This window comes from Heterocephalus glaber, unplaced genomic scaffold (assembly GCF_053883595.1).
Source record: "Heterocephalus glaber isolate CG9 unplaced genomic scaffold, H.glaber_assembly_v1.0 deba00000122, whole genome shotgun sequence".
NCBI lineage: Eukaryota > Metazoa > Chordata > Mammalia > Rodentia > Bathyergidae > Heterocephalus > Heterocephalus glaber.
Window position 1 is genome coordinate 62077104 of NW_028258138.1, and position 24727 is coordinate 62101830.

The window sequence follows — 24727 nt, forward strand, 5'->3', positions numbered from 1 at the left end:
TGTTACTGAATTTGGTTATTAAATCTAAAACTTTTTTGTGGAATTTTTGGGGTCTTCTATATAGAGTATAATGTCATCCACAAATAATGATAATTTAACTTCTTCCTTTTCTATCCATATTTCATTTATTTTTTGTCTTAACTCCTCTAGCTAATTTTTCCAGAACTATATTGAGTAAGAATAATGATAGTGGACATTCTTGCCTTGTTCCTGATTTTAATGTGAAAGCTTGCAGTTTTTGTCCTTTTACTATGATGTTGGCTGTTGGTTTGTCATAGATGACTTTTCTCAGATGAGTTAAAGACAATCTATACCAATTTTCTGTAGGGTTTTATCATGAATGGGTGTTGGACTTTGTTAAATGCTTTTTCTGCATCTATTGAGATGACTATATTTTTTTGTCCTTGGCTCTGTTAAAATGGCATATTACATGTATTGATTTTTGTATGCTGAACCATCCCTGAATGCCTGGGATAAATCTTATTTGGTCATGGTATATAGTCTGCTTGATGAATTGTTGCATTTTGTTTGCCAGTATCTTATTGAGGATTTTTGTATCTATGTTCATTAAGGAGTTCTTTTTTTTTGGTTGGATCATTCTCTGGTTTTGGTAGAAGGATAATGCTTGCTTCCAGGAATTAATTTGGATGTATTGCTCCCCTTTCAATTTCATTAAGGAGTTTAAGAAGTAGTGGCATTATGTCATCTGAAAACTGAGCAGAATTCAGCAGTGAATCTATCAGGACCTGGGCTTTTCCTTGTTGGTAGGTTTTTAATTACATCTTCAATTTCATTGGCTGATATTGATTTATTTAGAATTTTCTTATCTTCTTGATTCAGCTTTGGTAATTCATATATATCTAGGAATCTGTCCATTTCTTCTGTGTTGTCCATCTTATTATAGTACAGGTTCTCTAAGTAGGTACTGTTGTTCTTCTGGATTTCTGCAGGATCTGTTGTGCTTTCACAATTTTCATTCCTAATTGCATTTATTTTAGTCTTTTCTTTCCTTTTTTAGATAAGGTTGGCCAAGTTTGTCAATTTTTTTTATTCTCTCAAAGAACCAGCTTTGTGATTCATTGATTCTTTGTATTGTTTTCTTAGCATCCATTGCATTAATTTCTACTCTGATCTTTATAATTTCCTCCTTCATAGGAGTTTTGGGTTTGACCTGCTCTTCTTTATCTAGAAGCTTGAAGTTCAACATTAGATTGTTTATTTGAGCTCATTCTGTTTTTCTGATATGGGAATTCACCACTATAAATTTCCCTCATAGGATTGCTTTCATTCCGTCCCATAAGTTCCAGTATGTTGTATTGGTATTATCATTTAATTATATAAATTCTCGAATTTCTTCTTTAATTTCATTATAACATCAGGAGGGTGCTATTTACTTTCCATGAGTTTCTCTACTTTTTGAGATTTCTTTTGCCATTGATTTCCAACTTCACTGCATAATGCTCTGATAATATGCATGAGATAATTTCAATTCCTTTGCATTTACTTAAGCATGTTCTAGGTCTGTTTTGGAGAATGTCCCATATGCAGCTGAGAAGAATGTGTATTCTGATGTTATGGAATAGAAGTAGATCTTTACTAAACCCATTTGTTCAAAAGTTTGTTTCAGTTATGATATTTCTTTGTTGGTTATTTTTTTCTTATATGATTTGTCTATTTGTAACAGTGGGATATTGAGGACCCCCATTACAACAGAATTAATGCTTATTTGATTTTTCAGGTTGGATGTGTTGGTATTAGGAGCATATATATTTATGATTGTTATCTCTTCCTCTTGCACAGTTCCATTTACAAAGATGTAGTGACCTTCTTTGTCTCTCCTAATGAGTCTTGGCTTCAAATCCACTTTGTCTGTAAGTAGATTAACTATGTCTGCCCTTTTCCTGATTCCTGTTGCATGGAGTATTTTTTTCCATCCTTTGACTTCAAGTCTATGAATTTCTTTTTTTTTAATTAAATGTGTTTCTTGTATGCAGCATATTGTTGGACCTTGCTTCTTGATCCATTCTGCCCGTCTGTTTCTTTTCATTGGTGAATTGAGACCATTTACCTTGAAGGTTATAATTGATATGTATTGACTTATCCTTGTCATGTTATCTTCCTGTTGTTGGTTCCTTTTTTTTTTCTCCTCTGTTTAATTACTTGCCTTGCCAAGTGGATTTAATCTGCTGGGGTTCATGGAGAGGTAGTCTTCATTATCTCTTTCTAGGATGCCTTCAGAACATTTTGGAGGGCTAGTTTAGTGGTCATGAATTTCTTCGGGTGTTCTTTGTCATGGAACTATCTTATTTTTCCATCAATTCTGAAAGATAATTTTTCAGGTTATGTCCATCCAGGCTGGAACTTGCTTTCTTCTAGGGCTGGGAATGCTGCACTTGAAGTTCTCCTTGACTGAGTGTTTGTATTGAGAAGTCTGCTGTGATTCTCGTGAGCTTTCCTTTATAGGTGAATTGTTTCTTTTTTCTAACAGATTTTAATATTATCTCCTTGTGCTGAATTTCTATAATCTTGCCTATTATATGCCTTGGTGAAGATTTCTTTTCTTGATCACGGCTAATTGGAATTCTGTATCCCTCACTTATGTGTATGTCAAATTCGTTTTTCATGTTTGGGATGTTTTCTGCCAATTTCTTCTGTGAACAGGTTTTTTAATGTCATTTGCACTATCTCCTGCTTTTTCATTAACTCTGATCAATCTTATGTTATTCTTTGCATCATCTAGCAGCTGTTGGATTGATTTTTTGTGATCTCCTGCTATATTTAAGACATCTTTTTTTTCATGATTGCTATCCACAATCCTGTCTTCTATATCGGATAGTCTGTCCTCACATTGGCTCATTCTGCTGAGTATACTTTCAATGGAATTTTTAATCTCTTGGATATCTGTATCTGTTTCATGGATTCAATTTCTTTCCTATGTAGGGTGTTCATGGTTTGCATCAGTTTTCTAAGTTCCTCTTTTTTAAAAAAAATATATAAGGCCTCCAGAGTCACTAATCATGTTCTTCAGTGTGGCCACCATCTCTGTAGTTATCTGAGAAATTATTTGTGATTTGATTTTTTTTAGAGACCCATTTACCTGCTTTGTTACTTTCACTGTTACATCTTCAGAGAGTTCAGGTGGCGGCTTTTGAATTATTCCATGTCATTGACATCTGGGTTTGCTTTTTACAAGCTAGAATTCTGTTATTGCATTTTGGTTTCATATCTTCTCATTTCCTATTTTTTGAAGTTTAATTGCTGGGTTGATGCATGTAAATTTCTTATGGCAGATACCTTTATTGGTAGTATCAAAAACCCTTTGGAAATGACCGCTTCTCATAAATGTCTTTCAGGTATAATTGGCTTTTGGATTTTGAATGTGTTGCAAGGTCCTACCTCTTCAATTTATTGGGGATGAGAAGTTGCTGCCTATTTGGCCTACCTCTGGTTCTTTGGCACTGACCTATAATATTGTTTATGACCCTCAGGCAAGCTCAGTTTTGGCATACCATAAAGAACAACTGATTAGAATAATTACATCACTGTGGCTAAAGTAGTACAATCAATAATAACAATAGCAACAAACACAGCCTAGACAATGGCAAACTGTGGTAACTATTAATTTGTCACCTTTAATTGTATGAACTTGATTTGTGGTTATATAAAAAAAAATCTAAAACAAACCAGAAAATTGTATACAGTAACTATGCCCTCAATATGATGATTTTACCCTCAGAGGAGAAAATTTAAAAGGGAATTAGGGAGATAAAATACAAAAATAAAAACGAGAAAAAAGATTAGAAGCAAAGCTAGAGGCCGAAGAAAGATTACATGAACTTTGGGAAACTGGTCAAGAAGACAGAAGGGAAAAAGAGAAGGAAGAAATTAAGACAAGAACAGAATGACGACAACAACAACAACAACAAACTAGAAACAATGTTCACACTCATATATAAAAAAGAACAAACAAACAAGAAAAACAACAACAAAAACAAAACAAAAGAAAAGAAAAAAGTCTACTTCAGGGTGTGTCTCTGCTGTCATTGGTAGACAGAGTGGACAGAGAGAGCCCAGCTCCATGTTGAAGCCAGCTGTAGATTTATAGAGGGGTTGTGGACAATCCCAGCAAGCCTGCATCTTTAGTTCCATGGAAGTTCATGCTTGTTTCTGGCTGTGAGGATGGAACCTGATTACATTCCATGTGCCTCTTGCTGGCTTGAACTTGTCTCCTTGACCTCTGGCCTATTTGAACTCACTCCTGCTTCTCCCTGACACTGGGGGCCACTAGATGGAGCCAATTCAAAGCTCCTCTGAGTTCTGAGCTCAGTTAGCGCCTTTCCAAGATGGTGACCAGCTAATCACCCTCTCCTGGGGGATATCTGACTACTTCACCAGCCACTGCAGTCCACTGCATCCACTGCTCTGTTCTACTGGTGCGTTTGTCCGTGGAGGTCTCTGAGGTTGACAGTAGTCACTGTGCCTTTGCAGGTTTGAGGCACCCCTCCCACACAGGAAGTCAGGGCTCAAGGAGGAAGTGCTACTTGCCATCTCCTTCTGCTTTGAGGTCTCTCTCTTCTTTCTCCCTGTGGGTTTCCATTTTGGCTTCAGATCCTTGCTGGTTCCTATGGACCCACTTCCCTTCTTCTCTTCCTCACATTGTTATATTCTAGCATCTGGATACCAAATCTCAGAGAGGTTGTTGTTCTGTTGTTCAGCACTTTATCATCTTCCCAGAAGTCTGCCTGGATGATTTTAAAGATAGCACTTACACTCAGGGTGGGAACTTGCAGAACTGACCAGACTTGATTTCAATCAAGGTTTTCCAGGTGAGCATTCTTCAGAGCGCTCCAGGTCCAAAAGCTGTTTTTTATACTTCTTGTGCTTCTATAGTGAGATTTGTATATCTGTTGTGATGGATACGTCTTCTAGTTTTATTTGAGGGTCTTAGTGTCCAGCTTCATTTGGGGGGCTATCCCAGCATAAATCAGAGAGGAGAAAACTCATGATAGTAAAGTCAGTGACACAAAAACAAATCAAATATTTACATAGAGCAAAAAACAAAAGTAATAATTATATCGTATCACCATTAACAGTAGAGAAGAAATCAGTAATAATAAATTAGACTAAGTTAAAAGGATAAAAATTAATAAAGGTTAATAGTAGTAATAATAAAAGCGGAGGGCATAGGAAGAAGGAAAATGGAAGCAGTAATAAAATTTGAGAAGTAAAGAAAAACAAGATAAGATGAGGAGTACAGAAAATCAAAATCCAATTAAAGAACTTAAAAAGAAAACAGAATTAGCTAGCAGTAACATTAAAAAGAATAAGCAAGGAAAGGAAGGGAAAAGTGAAAAATCCAACTAAGGAAAGAAAAATAAAACTAAAGAAGAAAAAGAAATAGCAAAAGACAAACAGAGAAATGAGTCAAAATAAAAATAAAAAAACAAAAATCTCCTCCATGCTAAGGTATTTGGATTGGTAATTTCCAGGACGTATAGCATTGGAATCCATTAGATATGGGAAGGGGAAACAGCCAATCCCAATTAGGGCCTCTTTTTGTTTCCAAATCCATGAAACAGACTGGCTGTGTGGATGCTGTGTGGTCAGTAAATGGTATATTGTCTACCTCAGGGCTGATTCACTCCAGAGGCTTTTAGTGGCTTTTTTTGATCCTTCTGTGTTCCTTGAGCCACTGCTATTCTCATGCAGTTTTGCAGCTGGCTTCTGAGGTGTCCCTCTTGCTTTAGAGGGCCCATCCCCACCTGTATACCCAGGGAACTGGAAAACATACAAACAGGTGTATCCCTCACCATGTTAGTGGGTGGGAAAAGCAATTACATCATTGAGTTTTGTACTAGAAGGAAGAAGCAAGATCAGCCATGCAATACCCCAGTATTTTCAGAACCAGTCCCCCCAGAATACCACATGCAATGGGCTTGACTCCTCACCAGAGAAGGCAGTGCTACCAATCACTGTATTCTCTATAACCTGAGGTCCTCATTGCTTAAACTTTCCCGTGGGTCTGTGACTGGCCTTCCTCACCATGACCATCTCTTGTCCATCTGCCACCCAGTCACTGTGGTTAGTTGACCCCAGAGACCCTGAAGTGTATTTCCCTTAAAAAGGGAATTCTCAGAATATCTTGCCCTTAAACAATAAACCATTTCTCAAAATGGGTCCTGATTATTCTCAGAATATCTTGCCCTTAAACAATAAACCATTCCTCAAAATGGGTCCTGATTATTCCACTTCTAAATATTGCACACACCACAATGGATTTATTTTCCAAAGCTAGCCTGCCATAGTGAGGGAGTCACTTTTAGAGTAAAATCCCACACTGTGTTTTAAACTTACAATAACTGCAGGCTAGGGCTGATGGTCTATTGTTTGTCACTGGGGCTGCTGACTTCTTTTAGGCATATCTTGTGCTTGCAGAGTCAGTTTCCTCTCTCCAACCCAGGAGCCAGGGTTAGCATTCCAGACTACTTCATTCTTTTTTCAATGTTGCCTTCTAGTTCTCCATAATTTTTAGCTTTCTGGTTGGGGCTTTCTTGATTCCTAGACCTCTTCTCTTGCTTCTCATTGTATACTTTTCCCGGTGTCTCACTCCAGGTCCTATAAATGCAGTGACTTACTGCTGACTTGTACTCTGCCATCTTTAATCTCTGGCTGTAGTCAATTCTGAGAGTATTTTAATGCAGATTCATTTAGAGAGAAAGATGAGTTTACACAAACAGTTCTTACCTCATAAGACAGATGTTCCCTGATTTTCCTGGCAGCAACACCATGTCCAATTTTTAGCCACATTTTCTGTTCAATTAGAGGACAGTATTTTTCAAAGCCTTCATACAAGTGAATTTTGGGAATAAAATATGTCTGAAAAAAGAATGATATGCATTTAACATTTCATACTGTCATCTGTGGTTTAAGAAATAAGGCTTTCCTCATTATAATAACATCAAAGCTAAGAATTTAAAATATGTAAGATTCACCCTATGGCCTGAAAACCTATAAAATGTATATATTCATAACTAATTTATAATCTTGTAATATACCTGACCATATAAAGGCCACATGATTCAATGAGAGATTATTTAGTATTGTTTTAAAAAATTACATATATAAATATAATGTGATATCTGATGTATGTACAATTGTGAAAATGTCAAACTAAATAACATATCCATACTTTATACATGTGTACTTTATATTCATTTATTTTAAATCTATATGTAATAATTGTGTAAAATATGGAGTACAATGTGATGTTTTCATCTATGTATACATTTAAAAAATCTAATCTTTTAGTAATTTAGAATACACTATTATTAACTGTGATCACAATATAGTGCCGCTGCTTACTAAATCTTGTTTCTAAATAGATTGCTAAAACTTATTACTTACTTTAACTAAAAAATTGTACTCTTTGACCAACATCTTCCTTTCTGCCATCCTTTCACTGCTAACAGTCTCTGGGTACCACCTTCCTACTTTGTTTTTATGAAATATACATTTTTAGATTTCACACATAGATGAGATTATGCAGTATTTTTCTTTCTGTGCCTGATTTTTATTTCATGTAATAGAATGCACTCCACACTCATTCATATTGTTTTGAAAGAGAATTTTATTTTATTTTATTTGAGGCTGAATACTATTCCACTGTAAAATACTTTTTCTTGAATCATTCATCAGTTGATGGACACTTAGGTTGATTCTGTCTTAGCCTGTGAATAGCGTTGCAATAAACAAGGGAGTGTAGATGTTTATCAACATACTGATTTTATTTCCTTTGGATATTAACCCAGTAGTGAGATGGCTGGACCATATGGTGGTTCTAGTTTTAATTTTTTGAAGAACTTCCATACTGTTTTCTATATGGCTTAGTTAACTTACATTCCTATAAAAATTTTGCCTCAGTTCCCTTCTCTAACATCTTCACTAGAACTTGGTTTTATCTTCTTAACAACAGCCATTTTAGCTACAGTTAGATGATACTTAATTGTGGTTTTGATTTTCATTTCCTTGATGGTTAATGTTGAGCACCTTTTCATAAACATAATGCCAGCCATTTATATGTCTTTTTGGGGGAATGTCTATTTAGGACTTGCCTATTTAAAAATCAGATTATTTACTTCCTACTGAGAATGAAGTTCCTTATATATTTGGGATACTAACCTCTTTTCAGATATATAGTTTACAAATATTCTCTCATTCTCTAGGTTGTCTCCTCACTTTGTTGATTGTTTCCTTTGCTGTACAAATGTAATCCCATTTGTTTATTTTTTCTTCTATTTTTTATGTTTTTGAGGTCTTGTCCAGATATTTCTTGCCCATTCCAATGTCCTGAAACATTCTCCTGTTTTGTTTTTTTTTTTAACAGTAGACTCACAGTTTTAGGTGTCAAACAACATTTAAACCTTTAATGTATTTTGAGTAGATACTTTATATGATGAGAGTTAGGGGTCTAGTCATTCTTATGCATGTAGATATCCAGTTTTCCCAGCACCATTTATTAAAGAGATATCTTTTTCTCAGTATCCATAGATCACTTTATGATATTACAGACATTTCTATATTGATTTTTCCAATCCATGAACATAGGCGGTCTTTCCATTTATTGTATTCTATTCAATCTTTTAATTTTTTGTAGCTACTGTAAATGAGATTGCTTTATTGATTTCTAGTTTATGTAATTCACTATTAGCAGTGCTTCTAATTTTTTGTATGTTTGTTTTGTATTGTGCACTTTTGCTGAATTTATTACTTGTCCTAGTTTTCTGTGGTGTCTTGAAGGTTTTCATTTATTTATTTATTTATGTATTTGAGACAGGGTTTTGCTCTGCAGTTCAGGCTGACATTGAATTCACTATGTAGTTTAGATTGGCCTCAAACTCATGGAACCCTCCTGCCTCAGCCTCCTGAGTGCTGGGATTAGGCATGCACCACCATGCCAGGTGAAGGTTTTTTATAGGTAAGACCATATCATGTGCAATCAGTATCAATTTGGCTTCCTCCTTTCCAATTTGGATATTCTTTATTTCTCTTGTCTAATTGTTCTGGTTAGGATTTTGAATACTATATTGAATCAAACTGGTGAAAATGGGTGTCATTGTCTTATTTCAGATCTTAGGAAAGTCTTTTTTTTTTTTTTGAGACAAGGTTTCACTGCTGTGTAGTTTAGGGTAGCCTTGAACTCACTATATAGGCCAGGCTGAACTTGAACTCATAGTGATTCTCTTGCCTCAGCCTCTTGAGTGCTGGGATTATAGTCATGTATCACCATGCTCAGCCCTTAGAAGGATTATGATTTTTACCCTTTTTTATATAATATTTGCTATGGGCTTGTTAAATATGACCTTTATTATAGTGAGGTGTTCTCCATCTATACCTAATTTGTTCAGAGCATTTATTGTGAAGGAATCTGTTCTTAACAACTACTTTAAAATCTTTGTGTGCACAGTCCATATTCTAGGCAATCTCAATGTTAGTTTCTATTCAATGCCCCCCTACACTTATTTTTTATACTATGGATTACTATTTCATGTTTCTTTGTATGTTTAATAACTCATGATTATTGATGATACATAGAGATCCCAGGTTGTTTTTTCTCTAAAAATGGTTGACTTTTTTTTTCTTTTAGATGGCAACTCATGTATTATCTGATCATATGAGCTTGTTTAGGCTTGGTGTTATGATTTGACTGGGCTAATAAGTAGTATTTTTCAAGACAGTGTAACTTGGAGGTTCTTAAATTCAAAGTTTGTCTTCACTATAGTCTTAGTTACTTTTTTCTCCTTGCTGAGACAAAATACCCAACACTCAAAGTAAATGGGGGAAAGGTTTATTTAGCTCAAAGTTTGTAAAGGCTTCAGTTCATAATCAGCTGGTTCCAAGGTTGGGTGTCACATGGCAGAGGGGCAACAGTTCATGGTGGACCTAAGGTAGCAAAGCAACAGGGAAGGGGGATGGACCCTTAGCAGCATTTTTCTGCCCCATTTATCTTTTTTTTCTTTAAATTCTTTTATTGGTACATTTTAGGTATACAATACACTTACATTTATCATTGGGACTTGTACCTGTACATGATCTATCTTGGTTCTTACTTTTTTTCCCCATTCCCTGTCCTCCCTTCCCTATTTACAAAGACTTTGTTTCCATTTTTTCCATTTCTCATCATTTTTTCCTTTCCCTTCTTTCATTTCCCCTCCCCCTCCCACTTTCTCTACCCTTTTGGAGTTTTCTTCCAATTTCAGATTATCAATTATTCATTTTAATCATTTTAGTCTTTATTTACACTTTCAGTTTCTCACACCAGAGAAACTATTTGGTATTTACACATATATTTAAGAGTATGGCCTCAATATGCATCCATTTAGCTATAAATGTCTCTAGTTTGTTGTTTTTTATGGCTGAGTAGTACTCCATTTCATAAAAAAACACATCTTCTTTATCACAGTTTGTAATTGCCCCATTTATCTTATGCAGATTACTTAGGGCACTCACATCCTCAATCCTAATGCCCTTAAACCTAGCATTATACCATGAATCAATTCCAGAAAAAGCCCCACCTATGATTGCATGAGGCTTTTGGGGAACATTAAGACACAGCCATAACAACCATGGATTCTTACAGAGCTTGCTTTTAGACTTTTTCAGGGTAGCTCTAAAATAAGACTTATTCTAGGTCACGATTTTTACTCTTAAGGTCTATTCCTTCTGGTCCTTCAATTGGATCCTTGTAGTCCTAAGAGACTGTCTTTCCTAGCAAGATTCAGAGGCACTTCTTGGCCTCTAATGTCTCTGTTACATTCTCAGCAATCTGGTGAATCTAGTTTTTGTGAGGGGGCAGAGCTGGGTTCTTTATTTTAGTTTACATTATTTTTCATTTCAATGTTTTTATTAGTACATATTTGCAGTATATAATGGTAACATTCCTTGTGGGCAGTTATTGAATATATATAACTCATCTTTTTTGTTGTTTGTTTTCTTGAGACAAGTTCTTGCTATGTAGTTTGGGCTGGCCCTGAACTCACTATGGAGCCCAGGATGGCCTCAAACTCATGGCAGTCCTCCTGCCTCTGCCTCCTGAGTGCTGTGATTACAGGTGTGCACCACCACACCTGACATAACTCATATTGATTGTTATGTTCATCCCCTTCCTCTTCTCTTTTCTCCCTTCTCTCCATCTCTTGGTCTCCTTCCCTTTTGAAAAAAAAAAATCTCTCTACCTATTTCCTATTATCTATCTTTAATTTTGCTCTTCAATTATAGTTTGGATTTCTCAGATAAAAGAAGTCATGTGATATTTAAACTTGTGTGTCTGATTTATTTTATTTAATATAATGATCTCAAGGTGCACCCATTTTCCTGCAAATCACTCATTTATCCTTCTTTATGGCAGAGTAGTACTTCATTATATATAAATACCACCTTTATCCATTCATTTGTAATGGACATATAGGCTGCTTCCAAGAATTAGTTATTACGAATTGTGTTGCTACAAACATGAGTATGCATGTGTCACTGTAATATAATGTCTTTACTCTTGGGAAGATACCTAGAAGGGAAATAGCTGGGTCGAATGGAATTCCTAGTTTTAGTTCTTTGAGGAATCTTCATACTGATTTCCATGTGGTTGTACTCACTTACATTGCCAACAACATTGTGGAAATGTTGCTTTTTCCCTACAGCCTCACCAGCATTTGTGATTTTTTTGATTTTTTTTTCCCATTAAGTTTATTGGTACGTTTTAGGTATAAAATACAGTTACATTCATCATTAGGACCTTGTTCCTTTAGATGACAAATCTTGGTCCTTATTTTTTCCCCATTCCCCTGCCCTCCCTTCACCCCCTCCACCCTTCTCTATTTGTAAAGACTTTGTTTCCATTTTTATACTTTTCTCATATTTTTTCTTTTCCCCTCTTTCCTTTCCCCTACCCCTCCAACTTCCCCTATTCCTTTAGACCTTTTCTTCCTATTACAAAAAATCAATTATACATTTTTCAAATTATAATATTAAGATCTAGGGGACATTATCACAGATTTTACAGAATTTAAAAGGATAGAGAAAGCATATTACAAAAATCTCTTTTGAAATAAATTTGACAACTTCTGAGAAGTACCTTGGAAGACAAATTAATGAAACTAACTCTGGAGGAAATATTATATTTGAATAGCACCTATTAAGGAAAGTATATTCCTAGTTTGAAAACATACCTATATGACAACATTGGGCTCATATACACTTTAACTGATAAATTATATTGAACATTTAAAGAACAAAAAAGAAGGAACACTTCTCCCTTCATTTTAGGAACTCAACATTGTGCTAATCCTAAAACTGGATAAAGATAATAGAAGAAAAAAGTATGAACATAGATAGAAATTTGTTTAACAAAACAAACTATTAGAAGTCAAATTTGGCAGGATGTAGAAAGTGGTTTTATTATAGGGATGGCAGTGTTGGTTCAGCATTGGAAGATCCACCCCAAAGTCATCATTTTAACAGGGGAAAGGAAAAAGTCATATGATTCTGTCACTAGTTGGAGAAAAAGTATTGGACTAAACTCTACAGCCTCTCATGGTAAAAGCTATCAGGAGACTAGAAGCAGAACAGAACCCTCCCAACAGATCAAAGACTTGTACTCCATATCTCCAGCGAGACCGCCTTATATGAATGGAGAAGATACAATGTTTTCTCCCTAAGGTGGGGAAAAAGGGCAGATATGCCTACTCTTAATCTGTCCATTAAACTTTGAAACATAGGCCCAAACCAAAACAGTCTGGCAATAAAATGACGCAATTAGGATAGGATTGGCAAGGTATAAGTAAAATCTTTGTATGTAGATGAAATGATCATCTACAAAGAAAAATACTAAGAAATCTCTAGGAGCCCCTAGAACTTGTATTTGAATTTAGCAGGATTAGAAAACACAAGGTATATATAAAATTCAAGTCTATGTATACATGCTGTAAATGAAGAATTAGATATTGAAATTTAAAAGTTATGTAGGAGTACAAAGGACCTAGAAAAGTAAAAATGAAAACAAAACAGTGTCAGAAGACATTTAGTACCTAATTTTAAGACTCCCTCTAAAGCTACAGAAATCAAGGCAGTGTTGGTGTAAGGAAAGACATATAGATCATTGGAATAAGATAGAGAATCTAGAAATAGAACCACATGTATATGGTCCACTGAGTTTTGAAAGATTATTTAACAGTAGCATTTTATAGAACAAAAACTCAACTCAAGAGCCGAGGAAAAGATAGTGTTTTCAGCAAATGGCACTAGAACACCTGGTATCTGTATATAAAAAATTAACCTCAACTCTTTATTTCCATACATGAAAATAACTTGAAGGGATCTATGAACCTAAATAAGAAAACCTAAAAGTATAAAACTTTAAGAAGAAATTATAAGGGAAAATGTTTATGAATTTAGGTTAGGCAAGAACTTCCTAGGATACAAAAAACATGATGTATAAAAGAAAAAAATTGATAAATGCGATTCCATCAAAATTTAGAACTTTAAATGACATCGTTAAAATGAAAAGTAGTCCTTAAACAGACCATATTTACAATGCATATAACCTATGACCAGAATATATAAAGAACTCTTACAGCTCATTAATAGACAACCCAATTAAAAAGTGGACACAAGAAGATGATAAATAGCCAGTACAGCACAAGGAAAGGTGTGCAACACTAGAATCAGAAAAATACTAATCAATACAATAACAAAATTGAATTATACACTCATTAGGGAGATGAAGTTAAAAGTTTTAAAAGAACAAGTGTCAGCTTAGGTGTGAACCAGTTAGAACTTTTAATACTGCTAATGTGAATGTAAAATGACAAAACCATTTTGGAAAACAATATAGAAATTTCTTATATTACTGTTAAGAACCAACAGTTCTGTTCTTAAGTTTTTTTCTTGAGAGGAATGAAAACACATGTTCACAATAGATTTGCACATACAAGTTGACTAGCCTTTATCTGAAATTCTTGGGACCAGAGTGTTTCAGATTTTCCTTAGAAATCCACTTGATCTGAAGAGAGGATAGCTACTCCTGATTTTTTTCTTCAGGTTCCTGTCACATGGAGTATTGTTTTCCGCCCTCTAACTTTCAGACTATGAGTTTCTTTTTGAATTAAATGTGTTTCTTGTATGCAGCATATTGTTGGATCTTGCCTCTTGACCCATTCTGCCAGTCTATTTCTTTTGATTGGTGAATTGAGACCATTAACATTGATGGTTGTAACTCATACATATTGACTTATCATTGTCATGACTTTTTCTGTCTGTTGGATTCTCCCCCTATGTGTTTTATTTCTTGTCATGCCTGAAGGATTCATTCTGCTGGGCTTTCTGGGGTTGTGATCCTTGTCTTTTCCTAGGATATTGTCTAAAATTTTTTGGAGTACTGGTTTGGTGTTCATGAAGTTCCTAAGGTACTCTTTGCCATGAAAGTATCTTATTTCTCCATCAATTTTGAAAGATAATTTTGCAGGGTAGATCAATCTGGGTTGGAGGTTGTTTTCCTTTAGGGCTTGAAATACATCACTCCAAGCCCTTCTTGCCTTGAGGGTTTGCATTGAAAAGTGTGCTGTGGTTCTGATGGGCTTTCCTTTGTATATGATTTGTGTCTTTTCTCTACTTGTAGAATTTTGTTCTTCTGTTGGATTTCTGGAATCTTAACATATGCCTATGCCTTAATATATGCCTTAACATATGCTTATGTGTAGATTTTTTTAAAATCAAGATTCATTGGAGTCCTATATGCCTCACTTATATGTATGTCAAGTTCTTTTCCCCTGCTTGGGAAGTTTTCTGCCATCACTTCTGTGAACAATTTTTTATGTCATCTGCACTCTCTCCTGTTTCTTCATTGACTCTGATCAGTCTTATGTTATTCTTTGCAACAACTAGCAGCTGCTGGATTGATTTCTCATGGTCGCTTACAATTTTAAAGCAATTTTTCTTTTCCTGGTTACTGATTGCAATCTTATCTTCTATATCTGAAATTTTGTCCTCATATTGGTTCATTCTGCTGCATAGACTTTCAATGGAGTTTTTAATCTCCTGGAAATCTGTTTGCATCTATTTTAGGGATTCCATTTGTTTCCTATGTTGGATTCCATCATGTTCCTCGGCTCCTCTATTTTTTTATCTGTGTCCTCTCTAGATTTATTAATCATGTCTTGCACTATGGGCGCAATCTCTGTTGTTATGTGAGAAATTATTTCTGATTTCATTTTTCCCAGATCCTCTTTTGTTGACAGTTCAGGGAGTCCAGGTGGTTGAGTATCACAGTGTTCCATCTTGTTTCCCTTTGGGGTTGTTTTAGGTGATCTGGAAGTCTGGTTTTGAAATTTGTTTACGTGTCTTCTCATTTCAACTTGAGGGGTGCTGCTGGCATCTGCACGGCTCACCTCCTCTGTGCTTGCAGTGGGGTACAGTGGCTGAGAAGCCTTCTCTTGTGTGCTGGGAGTGGCTCACCTCCTGTGTGCTTGATTTTTTGATGGTAGCCATTCTTTCCAGTGTAAGATGAAATTTTAGTGTTGTTTTAATTTGCATTTCTCTAGTGGCAGCCAATCTTGAATATTTTTTCATGTATTTATTAGCCATTTATACTTCTTCTTGGGGTTTCTATTCCTTTCAATAGCCCATTTTTTATAATTGGGTCTCTTATTTGGGGAGTCTAAGTTTTTGTGTTCTCTATATATTTTAGGTATGATTCCTGAGAAATAGCTGGACATATGAGGAGGGGGGCATCTGGTAAATCTAGTTCTGTCTCACTTTATGCATGTGCAATGCATCTCTCAACTGAAGACTTGTAGAGAATTACCAAACAGACTATCCAGTCTTCCTCTGTGCAACTCTTTCTCCTACTCCTTGTTTGGAAGATTTCATCCATTTTAGCTTCTATGATTTATGATCATTGAATTCTCATCTCAACAGAATAACCATCTTCTACATGAGGTCTTACTGTATTCTGATTGGGAAACAGTGCCAAGCAGATCAGGTGTAAAGAGGGATTACTTTTTGAGTGTCTTTTATTTTAGAATCTTCAGACTTAAACTCATGATTTCAGTAGATGAAAACATTTGTCTCCTACATTCTGTCAAGTTTTGTGGTTATGTTAGATGAGCTAACGTGCTACCAGTGACTTCATCATACCCTAAAGCTGAAAGTTAGTGTTTTTATTAAAGTTCTAAGTATCACATAATTTTACTTGTTAAATATTTTAATATGCATCATTTAGCGGTAGAGATGTTTTAAAGCTATAAACATATGTAATTATCATAATTAACAAAATTTAAAATATTATCTAATATTCTGTTAATATTAAATTCCCAAGATTGTCTTAAATAAGTCTCCTTATAATTAATTGTTCAAAGTACAGTAATAACATTTGGTTGGTTGTTATATATCTTAAATCCAATTTTAATAATATTCCTTCTCTCTCTACACACACTTTTTATGTGATTTGTTGAAGAAATCAACTTACTCTGCAGAATCTTCTGTATTTTAGATTGAACTAATTATTCCCTCTTGGTGTAACTGAACTTGTTTCTCACCATGCATTTTCTGTAAACTGGTTTGGTCAAGAGGTTTGAAGGGTCTCAGGTTTTCTCTTTCATTGTGACTTCATGAATGAGAGTTACCTTTTTTTCCCTCATTCAAATTAAGCCAATGAGAGCTTGTTGAGCATTTTGTCCTCAGACATGTCTAGGCAAACTCTTATCCACTTTGTTTAAGTTTACAATTACTACATTCTAGGTATGACTTTTATGCCTTTTTCACTTTCCAAATTATACTATTGTTAGTTAATATAACTCATCCAATTCACCATAAAACAGCTCCTAGCAACATGAAAGAGCTCCTTTGGCCTATTTTTCTGATTGAATTCTCTTGTTATGGTAGGTTCACTTTCATAACCATTTTTTACCAGAACATTATACTACATGAGTAAAATTTTGTCATAAAATTTATTCTTTTACCTTTCCTATTTTTAAAAGTAAAATACCATTATACTATAGACATATCTAAACATTGAAAAGGCTTTAAATGTGATATTAAACATTGAATGAAACACAATAGTAAGAAATACAGTATGTTTTCTGACTTCAACTACAGTTTTGCAGGTGGCAGAATACTGCATTGGTTTATCAGTTAAGCAGTTTAATTCTCCTATTGTTTCTCCACCAAGCACATAGTCTTTGTTAACAATAGGATAAGCTTTCTCTTCTGATTCCAAGAGAATGTAGTCAATCTCCGAATCTGATTTTCCTCTTTGAAGCTGTTTAGGAGTAAAGAAAGAGAAAAATACATATGGCATTAAACTTGTATTATAAAAAATGTCTAATTCATGTATTTCCACTTTGATTTTAACAATTGAAATGCTTGCATATACATCATATTATATTTAAAATCCTTATTTCTCCTTTCAAAGAAAATTTATTAAATTAACAGTGATTCAAAAAGTTTTCTTAAATATGCTAATCTCTCTGATGTCCTGAACTCAATCAATTTATAACCACTTAAATGGTTAAATCTCCAAGTCATATAAATATAAGATGAAAAAATTCGTTTTAGAACTTAGCATCTTAAGATAGATGACTCTTTCATGATTTCTTGTTATCTATGAGAAAGTATGGGTTAAAAACAGTTGGGCATTGTTGTTCACTGTGTTTGGTCATGAAAATCATCATTTGGATGGTCCTTGCTGTCCTTAAAAAGAAATGATGCAGTTCTTAACATGGAAAAGTATTGTCTCTATTATAAAGATTTTAAACAGGTTAAAAGAAAAGATTTTAAATAAGTTGTCATGCATACATTTATAAACATCTTTCCTTTACCTTTACCATGCCTGAAATAATTATATATATTCCTTTGCATTCATCATTTTCCTGAAATATATCATTTCCACAATCAAATGTTACAATTTTGGCTCCAGCCTAAAAAATATCACAAATACATTACTTATAAACAATATTTTAGCAGGGCTGGGGATTTAGCTCAGTGGTTCTGCTGCCTGCCTCAAAAGTGCAAGGACCTGAGTTTGACCCCCAGTACCACTCCCCACCCCCCAAAAAAACCCAAAACAATATTTTAGCACTCTTTGGTAATGTTGAAATTTAGTTTTAAGAGTTTCACTTTTATAAAGTAAATATTCAGTAAGATTGAAGATATTGTATTGCTAATAAATTTGCAAGAGAAGATAGGAATTATGAATAGCAAAGAGAGGAAGGTGGATATCCATCCATAGAGAGTTTTAATTTCAAATGCAGTATTTATAAATGGTAAGGAAAGAAATAATCTAGGAATAAGAATATAATGGGAGGAAGAAAGTGTTTCATCTGGGTGAAAAGAAATAGGGACAGATGTAAGCTAATGGCATATACATGTTTCATATACTTTTGCTGTTAACAGCTAATGAAATAAATAAAAAATATCTTCCATTCTAAATATTTTAAGCAGTTGAAAAAATATAATTGGTCTTTTGGCACCAAATATACAGAAAAAGAATGCAATTAAGGCAAGTTAGATGCATTTATTTATTCCAAAACATTGATTGAATATACATTATTGAGTATCATTCTATGCAAAGTGATACGGGCTGATTATTCAAATGATAAGTGAGCTAAAAAAACATAGTTGATGACAGAAATGTAAAAATAATTGTAATACGATGTACTTAATGTATAATAAAAGTATATATTTGACAAAATCATGGCACCTTTGATCTTCCAATCTTATTGTGGACCACAAGAAAGGTTCATGGTAAATAACTAAAGCTGACTTGTCTGAGTATGGGGAGATTTCTAGGTGTACAATAAAGAAATTTCCAAGACAAAGTAGAACAGGAGAGCATGTCAAAAAAAGTAAATAGTATCCATAGATGAGTGGAATTAGAAAACCATGAAAAGCATATAGGACATGTTGAGAAGTTCAGCATAAATTGAGTATAAAGGTAATAGGACAGATACAAAACAGAAGATGAAGGTGGAGACAGGCAGGAGACAGATAGTGGGAGGATTTTGTGTGTCAATCAAAGGGATTTTTATTTTATCTTATAGGTAACAGGGAGCAATGAGAGAGTTTTGAATTAGACTAAATCCTTATTTTTTAAAAAGAGTATTTACTGATACATTGAGAATGATACTATTAAGTAATAAAAATCTTACCTGAATAAAGTCTATATACTTTGGATTTTTATCAAGCCATGGAATATGATATAGGATTTCTTCAACAGTAAGAGGCTTGATAATAGACTGAAAATCATGTACTTCTCTTTTTTTGGCCATTATTAACTAAAAACCCAAAATTCAAGAAAGAAAATTTACCAAAAAGAATTCATAAAACATTTTTAAAAGTCTTATTGTGCTATTTACTATTCTTGATCTTTTGAGATTTGTGTTCTTCTATGGAAAGATCCAAACTCTCCCCTCTTGTGGCATTTTTCTGTCTCTTTGTATCATCATTAATCTGGTCATATATTAAGATATTTTCTTTCCTTTTTATGTTTCTTTATTAATTTTATTGGTACATTTTAGGTATACAATATAGTGACATTCATCATTGGAAATTTGCACCTTTACATAATCTCTCTTGGTTCTTATTTTTCCCCCTTCCCCTGCCCTCCCTTCAACCCCTCATCCCTCCCTATTTACAAAGACTTTGTTTCCATTTTTCTTTTTCTCATAGTAATTCCATTCCCTTCTTTCCTCTCCCCTACCCCTCCCACTTCCTCCTCCCCTTTGCCCCTTTTCTTCCTATTTCACATTATCTATTATACTTTTAGTCCTTATTTACACTTTCAGTTTTTCACACTAGAGAAACTATTTGGTATTTATACCTGTGTGTCTTATTTATGTCACTTAAGAGTATTGCCTCAATGTTCATCCATTTAGCTATAAATGTCTATAATTTCTCCTTTTTTATGGATGAGTAGTACTCCATGTTATTAAAAAAAAAACATTTTCTTTATCCAGTCTGCAGTGGATGGGAATTGGGCTGTTGCCAAGTTTTAGCTATTAAAAATTGTGCTGCTATGAACATGGGTGCACATATATCACTGTGGTATGATTCTTTTAATTCTTTGGGGAAGATACCCAACAGGGGAATAGCTGGGTCAAATGGGACTTCCAGTCCTAGTTCTTTGAGGTGCCTCCATACTAATTTCCAAACTGGTTGCACCAGTCTACACTCCCACCAGCAGTGGAGCAGTGTTCCTCTTTCCCCACAGCCCTGCCAGCATTTGCATTGGTTGATTTCTTGATACCAGCCATTCTTTCTAGGGTGAGCTGGAATCTCAGCGTTGTTTTCATTTGCATCTCTCAAATGACCAGTGATGTTGAGCAGTTTTTCATATTTTTTTTGCTATTTCAACTTCATTGTCTGAGAAATGTCTGTTCATTTCAGATGCCCATTTTTCCACTAGATCTTTAAATTTGGGAGGTCTGATCTTTTAAAGTTCTTTATAGATTCTAGATAGTAGACCTTTGTCTGAGGAACAGCTAGTGAAAAATTTTTCCCACATTGTGGGTTGTCTCTTCACACTGTTTGTGGTTTCTCTTGCTGTGCAGAAGCTTTTTGATAAGAGATCCCACTTGTTGATTGTTTGTGCTAGTTCACGGGCAACTGAGGTTTTGTTCCTAAAATCTTTTCCTTCACCAATGTCTTCAAGAGTTCTACCTAACCTCTGTTCCAGCCAGTTCAGTGTTTCTGTTTTAATATTTAGATCTTTAATCCATTTCTATTTTAGTTTAGAGCATAGTGAGAGATATAGGTTTATTTTTAATCTTTGGCAAGTTGAAACCCAGTTTTTCCAGCACCATTTATTAAGGAGGCTAGCTTTCCTCCAGTGAGGGTGTTTGGCTCCTTTGTCAAAGATGAGGTGGCTGAGTGTGTCTGGATTTGTTTCTGCATCTTCAGATCTGTTCTACTGGTCCTCAGTTCTTTTTCATTGCCAGTACCAGGCTGTTTTATTTTTTTTTTAATTCACAGTGTCTTTTTAGTATAGTTGCAGGTTGGGGATTGTGATACCCCCTGCCATGTCTCTGTTACCTAGAATTGCTTTTGCCATTCTGGGTCTCTTCTTTTTCCAAATGAATTTTTGGATTTTTTTCTCAAGGTCCATGAAGTACGCTGCTGGAATTTCAATTGGGATTGCATTGAATCTATATAGCACTTTTGGAAGTTTGACCATTTTCACTATGTTGATTTTTCCTATCCAGGAGCAAGGGATGTCTTTCCATTGTCTGATATCATCTTCAATCTCTCTTTTCAGAGTGCTATAGTTTTCAGAGAAAAGGTCTTTGATTTCTTTTGTTAGGTTGATTCCTCGATATTTCATTTTTTTGGATGCCTTTGTGAAATGAATTATTTGCCCTATTTCTTTCTCAGCGAGTCTGTTGTTCATGTAGAGGAAAGCTATTGACTTTCGTGTGTTGACCTTGTATCCAGCTACTTTATTGAATTTGGTTATTAAGCCTAGAAGACTTTTGGTGGAGTTCTTGGGGTCTTCTATATAGAGTATCATGTCATCTGCAAATAATGACAATTTGATTTCTTCATTTCCTATCTTTATTCCTTTTATTTCTTTCTCTTGTCTAATTGCTGTGGCTAATGATTCTAAGACTATATTGAACAGGAGTGCTTATAGTGGATATTCTTGTCTTCTTCCTTCCTGATTTTAGTGTGAAGGATTACAGTTTTTGACCATTTAATATGATATTGGCTGTTATTTTTCATAGATAGCTTTTATCAGATTGAGGTAGAGACCATTTATTCCAATTTTTTGTAGGGTTTTTATCATAAATGCACGTTAGATTTTGTCAAATGCTTTTTCTGCATCTATGGAGATGATCATATGGTTTTTGTTCTTGGGTCTATTGATATAGTGTATTGCATTGTATGATTTGTTCATGTTGAACCATCCCTGCATCCCTGGAATTAATCCCACTCAGTCAGGGTGTATGGTCTTCTTGATGATCTTTTGCATTCTATTTGCCAGTATCTTAGTAAGGATTTTTGCATCTATGTTCATTACTGAGATTGGCCTATAGTTCTCTTTTTTGGTTGGGTCTTTCTCTGCTTTGAGGATCAAGGTGATGCTTGCTTCCAGAAATGAATTCAGGAGTATTGCTTCTCTTTCCATTTCATTGAAGCGTTTAAACAATAGTGGCAGTAGTTCCTCCCTAAATGTCTTATAGAATTAGGCAGTGAAGTCATCAGGACCCAGGTTTTTCTTAGTTGGTAAGTTTTTTATTACATTTTCAATGTCATTATTTGATATTGAGTTGTTTAGAATTTTTAGGTCTTCTTTGTTCCATTTTGGCAATTCAAATGTATCTAGGAATCTGTCCATTTCTTCTGTATTTTCCATCTTATTGGTATATAGGTTCTCAAAGTAGGTATTGATGATCCTCTGGATTTCTGCTGGGTCCATTGTAATTTCACCCCTTTCATTCCTAATTGCATGGATTTGGGCCTTTTCTTTCCTTTTTTCACAAGGTTGGCTAAGGGTTTGTCAATTTTCTTTATTCTTTTGAAGAACCAACTCTTTGGTTCACTGATTTTCTGTATCATTCTCTTAGTCTCCATTGCATTGATTTCTCCTCTGAACTTTATAATTTCCTCCCTTGTATGAGCTTTGGGTTTGTCCTGCTTTTCTTTTTCTAAAAGCTTGAGGTTCAGTATCAGGTTGTTTAATTGAGCTTGCTCTGTTTTCCTAATATGAGTATTCACCGCTATGAATTTCCCTCATACAGTTGCTTTCACTGTGCCCATAGGTTCCCATATGTTGTACTGTCATTGTCATTTAATTGTAGGAACTGCCTGATTTCTTCTTTAATTTCCTCTGTAATTTCCTCTGTGACCCTTTGGGTATTCAGAAATGTGTCATTCAATTTCCATGTGTTTATGAAATTCTTGCTCTTTCTTTTGCCATTGATCTTCAATTTCATCACACTATGATCTGCTAGTACACAGGGGATAACTTTAATTCCTTTGCACTTACTTAAAAATGTTCTATTAGCAAGTATGTGGTCTATTTTGGAGAACAACCCCGTGTGCAGCTGAAAAGAATGTGTATTCTGATTTTGTGGGGTGGAACACTCTGTTATCATCTGTTAAGTTCATTTGTTCACGAGTTTGATTGTGTTCTAGTATTTTGTTATTTTTTGTCTAGTTGATCTATTTGTGACAGTAGGGTATTAAGATCCCCCAGTACTCTTGCATCAGTGCTTCTTTGATTTTTCATGTCTGTTAGTATTTGTTTTATATAGTTGGGTGCACTAGTGTTTGTTGCATATATGTTTATGATTGTCATGTCTTTCTCTTGGATTGTTCCCTTTACAAGTATGTAGAGTCCTTCTTTGTCTCTCTTAATCAGTGTTGGTTTGAAATTCACTTGAACTGCAAAAAGGGTAGCTACTCCTGCTTTTTTGGGGAGTTCCTGCTGCATGGAGGATTGTTTTCCACCCTTTAACTTTCAGTCTATGGGTTTCTTTTTGAATTAAGTGCATTTCTTGTATGCAACATATTGTTGGTTCTTGCTTCTTGAATCATTCTGCCAGTCTATTTCTTTTGATTGGTGAGTTGAGACCATTAACATTGATGGTTATGACTCATACATATTGACTTATCATTGTCATGACTTTTTCTGTTTGTTGGATTTCCCCCCTTTTTGTTTACCTCCTTGTCATGCCAGAAGGATTCATTCTGCTGGGCTTCCAGGGGTTGTGATTCTCACTGTCTTTTCCTAGGATATTGTCTAAAATTTTTTGGAGTGCTGATTTGCCATTCATGAACTTCCTCAGGTGCTCTTTGTCATGAAAGTATCTTATTTCTCCATCCATTTTGAAAGATAGTTTTGCAGGGTACCTCAATCTGGGTTGGAGGCTGTTTTCTTTTAGGGCTTGCAATACATCACTCCAAGCTCTTCTTGTCTCGAGGCTTTGTGTTGAGAAGTCTGCTGTGATTCTGATGGGCTTTCCTTTGTATGTGATTTGTTTCTTTTTTCTAGCTCCCTGCAGAATTTTGTTCTTCTGTTGTGTTTCTGGAATCTTAACAATTATATGCCTATGTGTAGATTTTTTTTGATCAAGGCTATTTGGGGTCCTATATGCCTCACTTATCTGTATGTCAAGTTCCTTTCCCCTGCTTGGGAAGTTTTCTGCCATTACTTCTGCAGAGTTTTTTTTTTATTAAATTCTTTTATTGGTACATTTAAGTACACAACACAATTACATTTCTCATTGGGAATTGTACCTTTACATAATGCATCCTTGTTCTTATTTTTTCCCCTTCCTAACCCTCCCTTCACACCCTCCACCCTTCCCTATTTATAAAGACTTTATTTCCATTTTTTCCATTTCTTATCATTTTTCCTTTCCCTTCTTTCCTTTCCCCTGCCACTCCCACTAACCCTACCCCTTTGGACCTTTTCTTCCTATTTTGCATTATTGATTATTCATTCTAATCATTGGTACATTTTAGGTATACAATATAATGACATTCATCATTGGAAATTTGCACCTCTACATAATCTCTCTTGGTTCTTATTTTTCACCCTTGCCCAGCCCTCCCTTCAACCCCTCCAGTCCTCCCTATTTACAAAGATTTTGTTTCTATTTTTCCATTTTCTCATATTAATCCCACTGCCTTCTATCCTTTCCCCTAGCCCTCCCACTTCCTTCCCCTTTGCCCTTTT

At 34.9% G+C, this 24727-nt stretch overlaps 1 protein-coding gene across 3 annotated transcripts in view; it reads right to left on the minus strand.

The window, feature by feature from the left end:
- Positions 1 to 24727, minus strand: part of Slc9c1 (solute carrier family 9 member C1) — a 129242-nt gene that overhangs the window by 16260 nt on the left and 88255 nt on the right. For all 3 annotated transcript variants that reach the window (XM_021263780.2, XM_004835826.4, XM_021263782.2), the window contains 4 exons: positions 19197 to 19322; positions 17868 to 17966; positions 17135 to 17308; positions 6745 to 6876 (listed from right to left, as the gene is read on the minus strand). In XM_021263780.2, coding sequence (XP_021119439.1) covers positions 6745 to 6876; positions 17135 to 17308; positions 17868 to 17966; positions 19197 to 19322 — 531 coding nt within the window. The remainder of the gene's footprint in view (positions 1 to 6744; positions 6877 to 17134; positions 17309 to 17867; positions 17967 to 19196; positions 19323 to 24727) is intronic.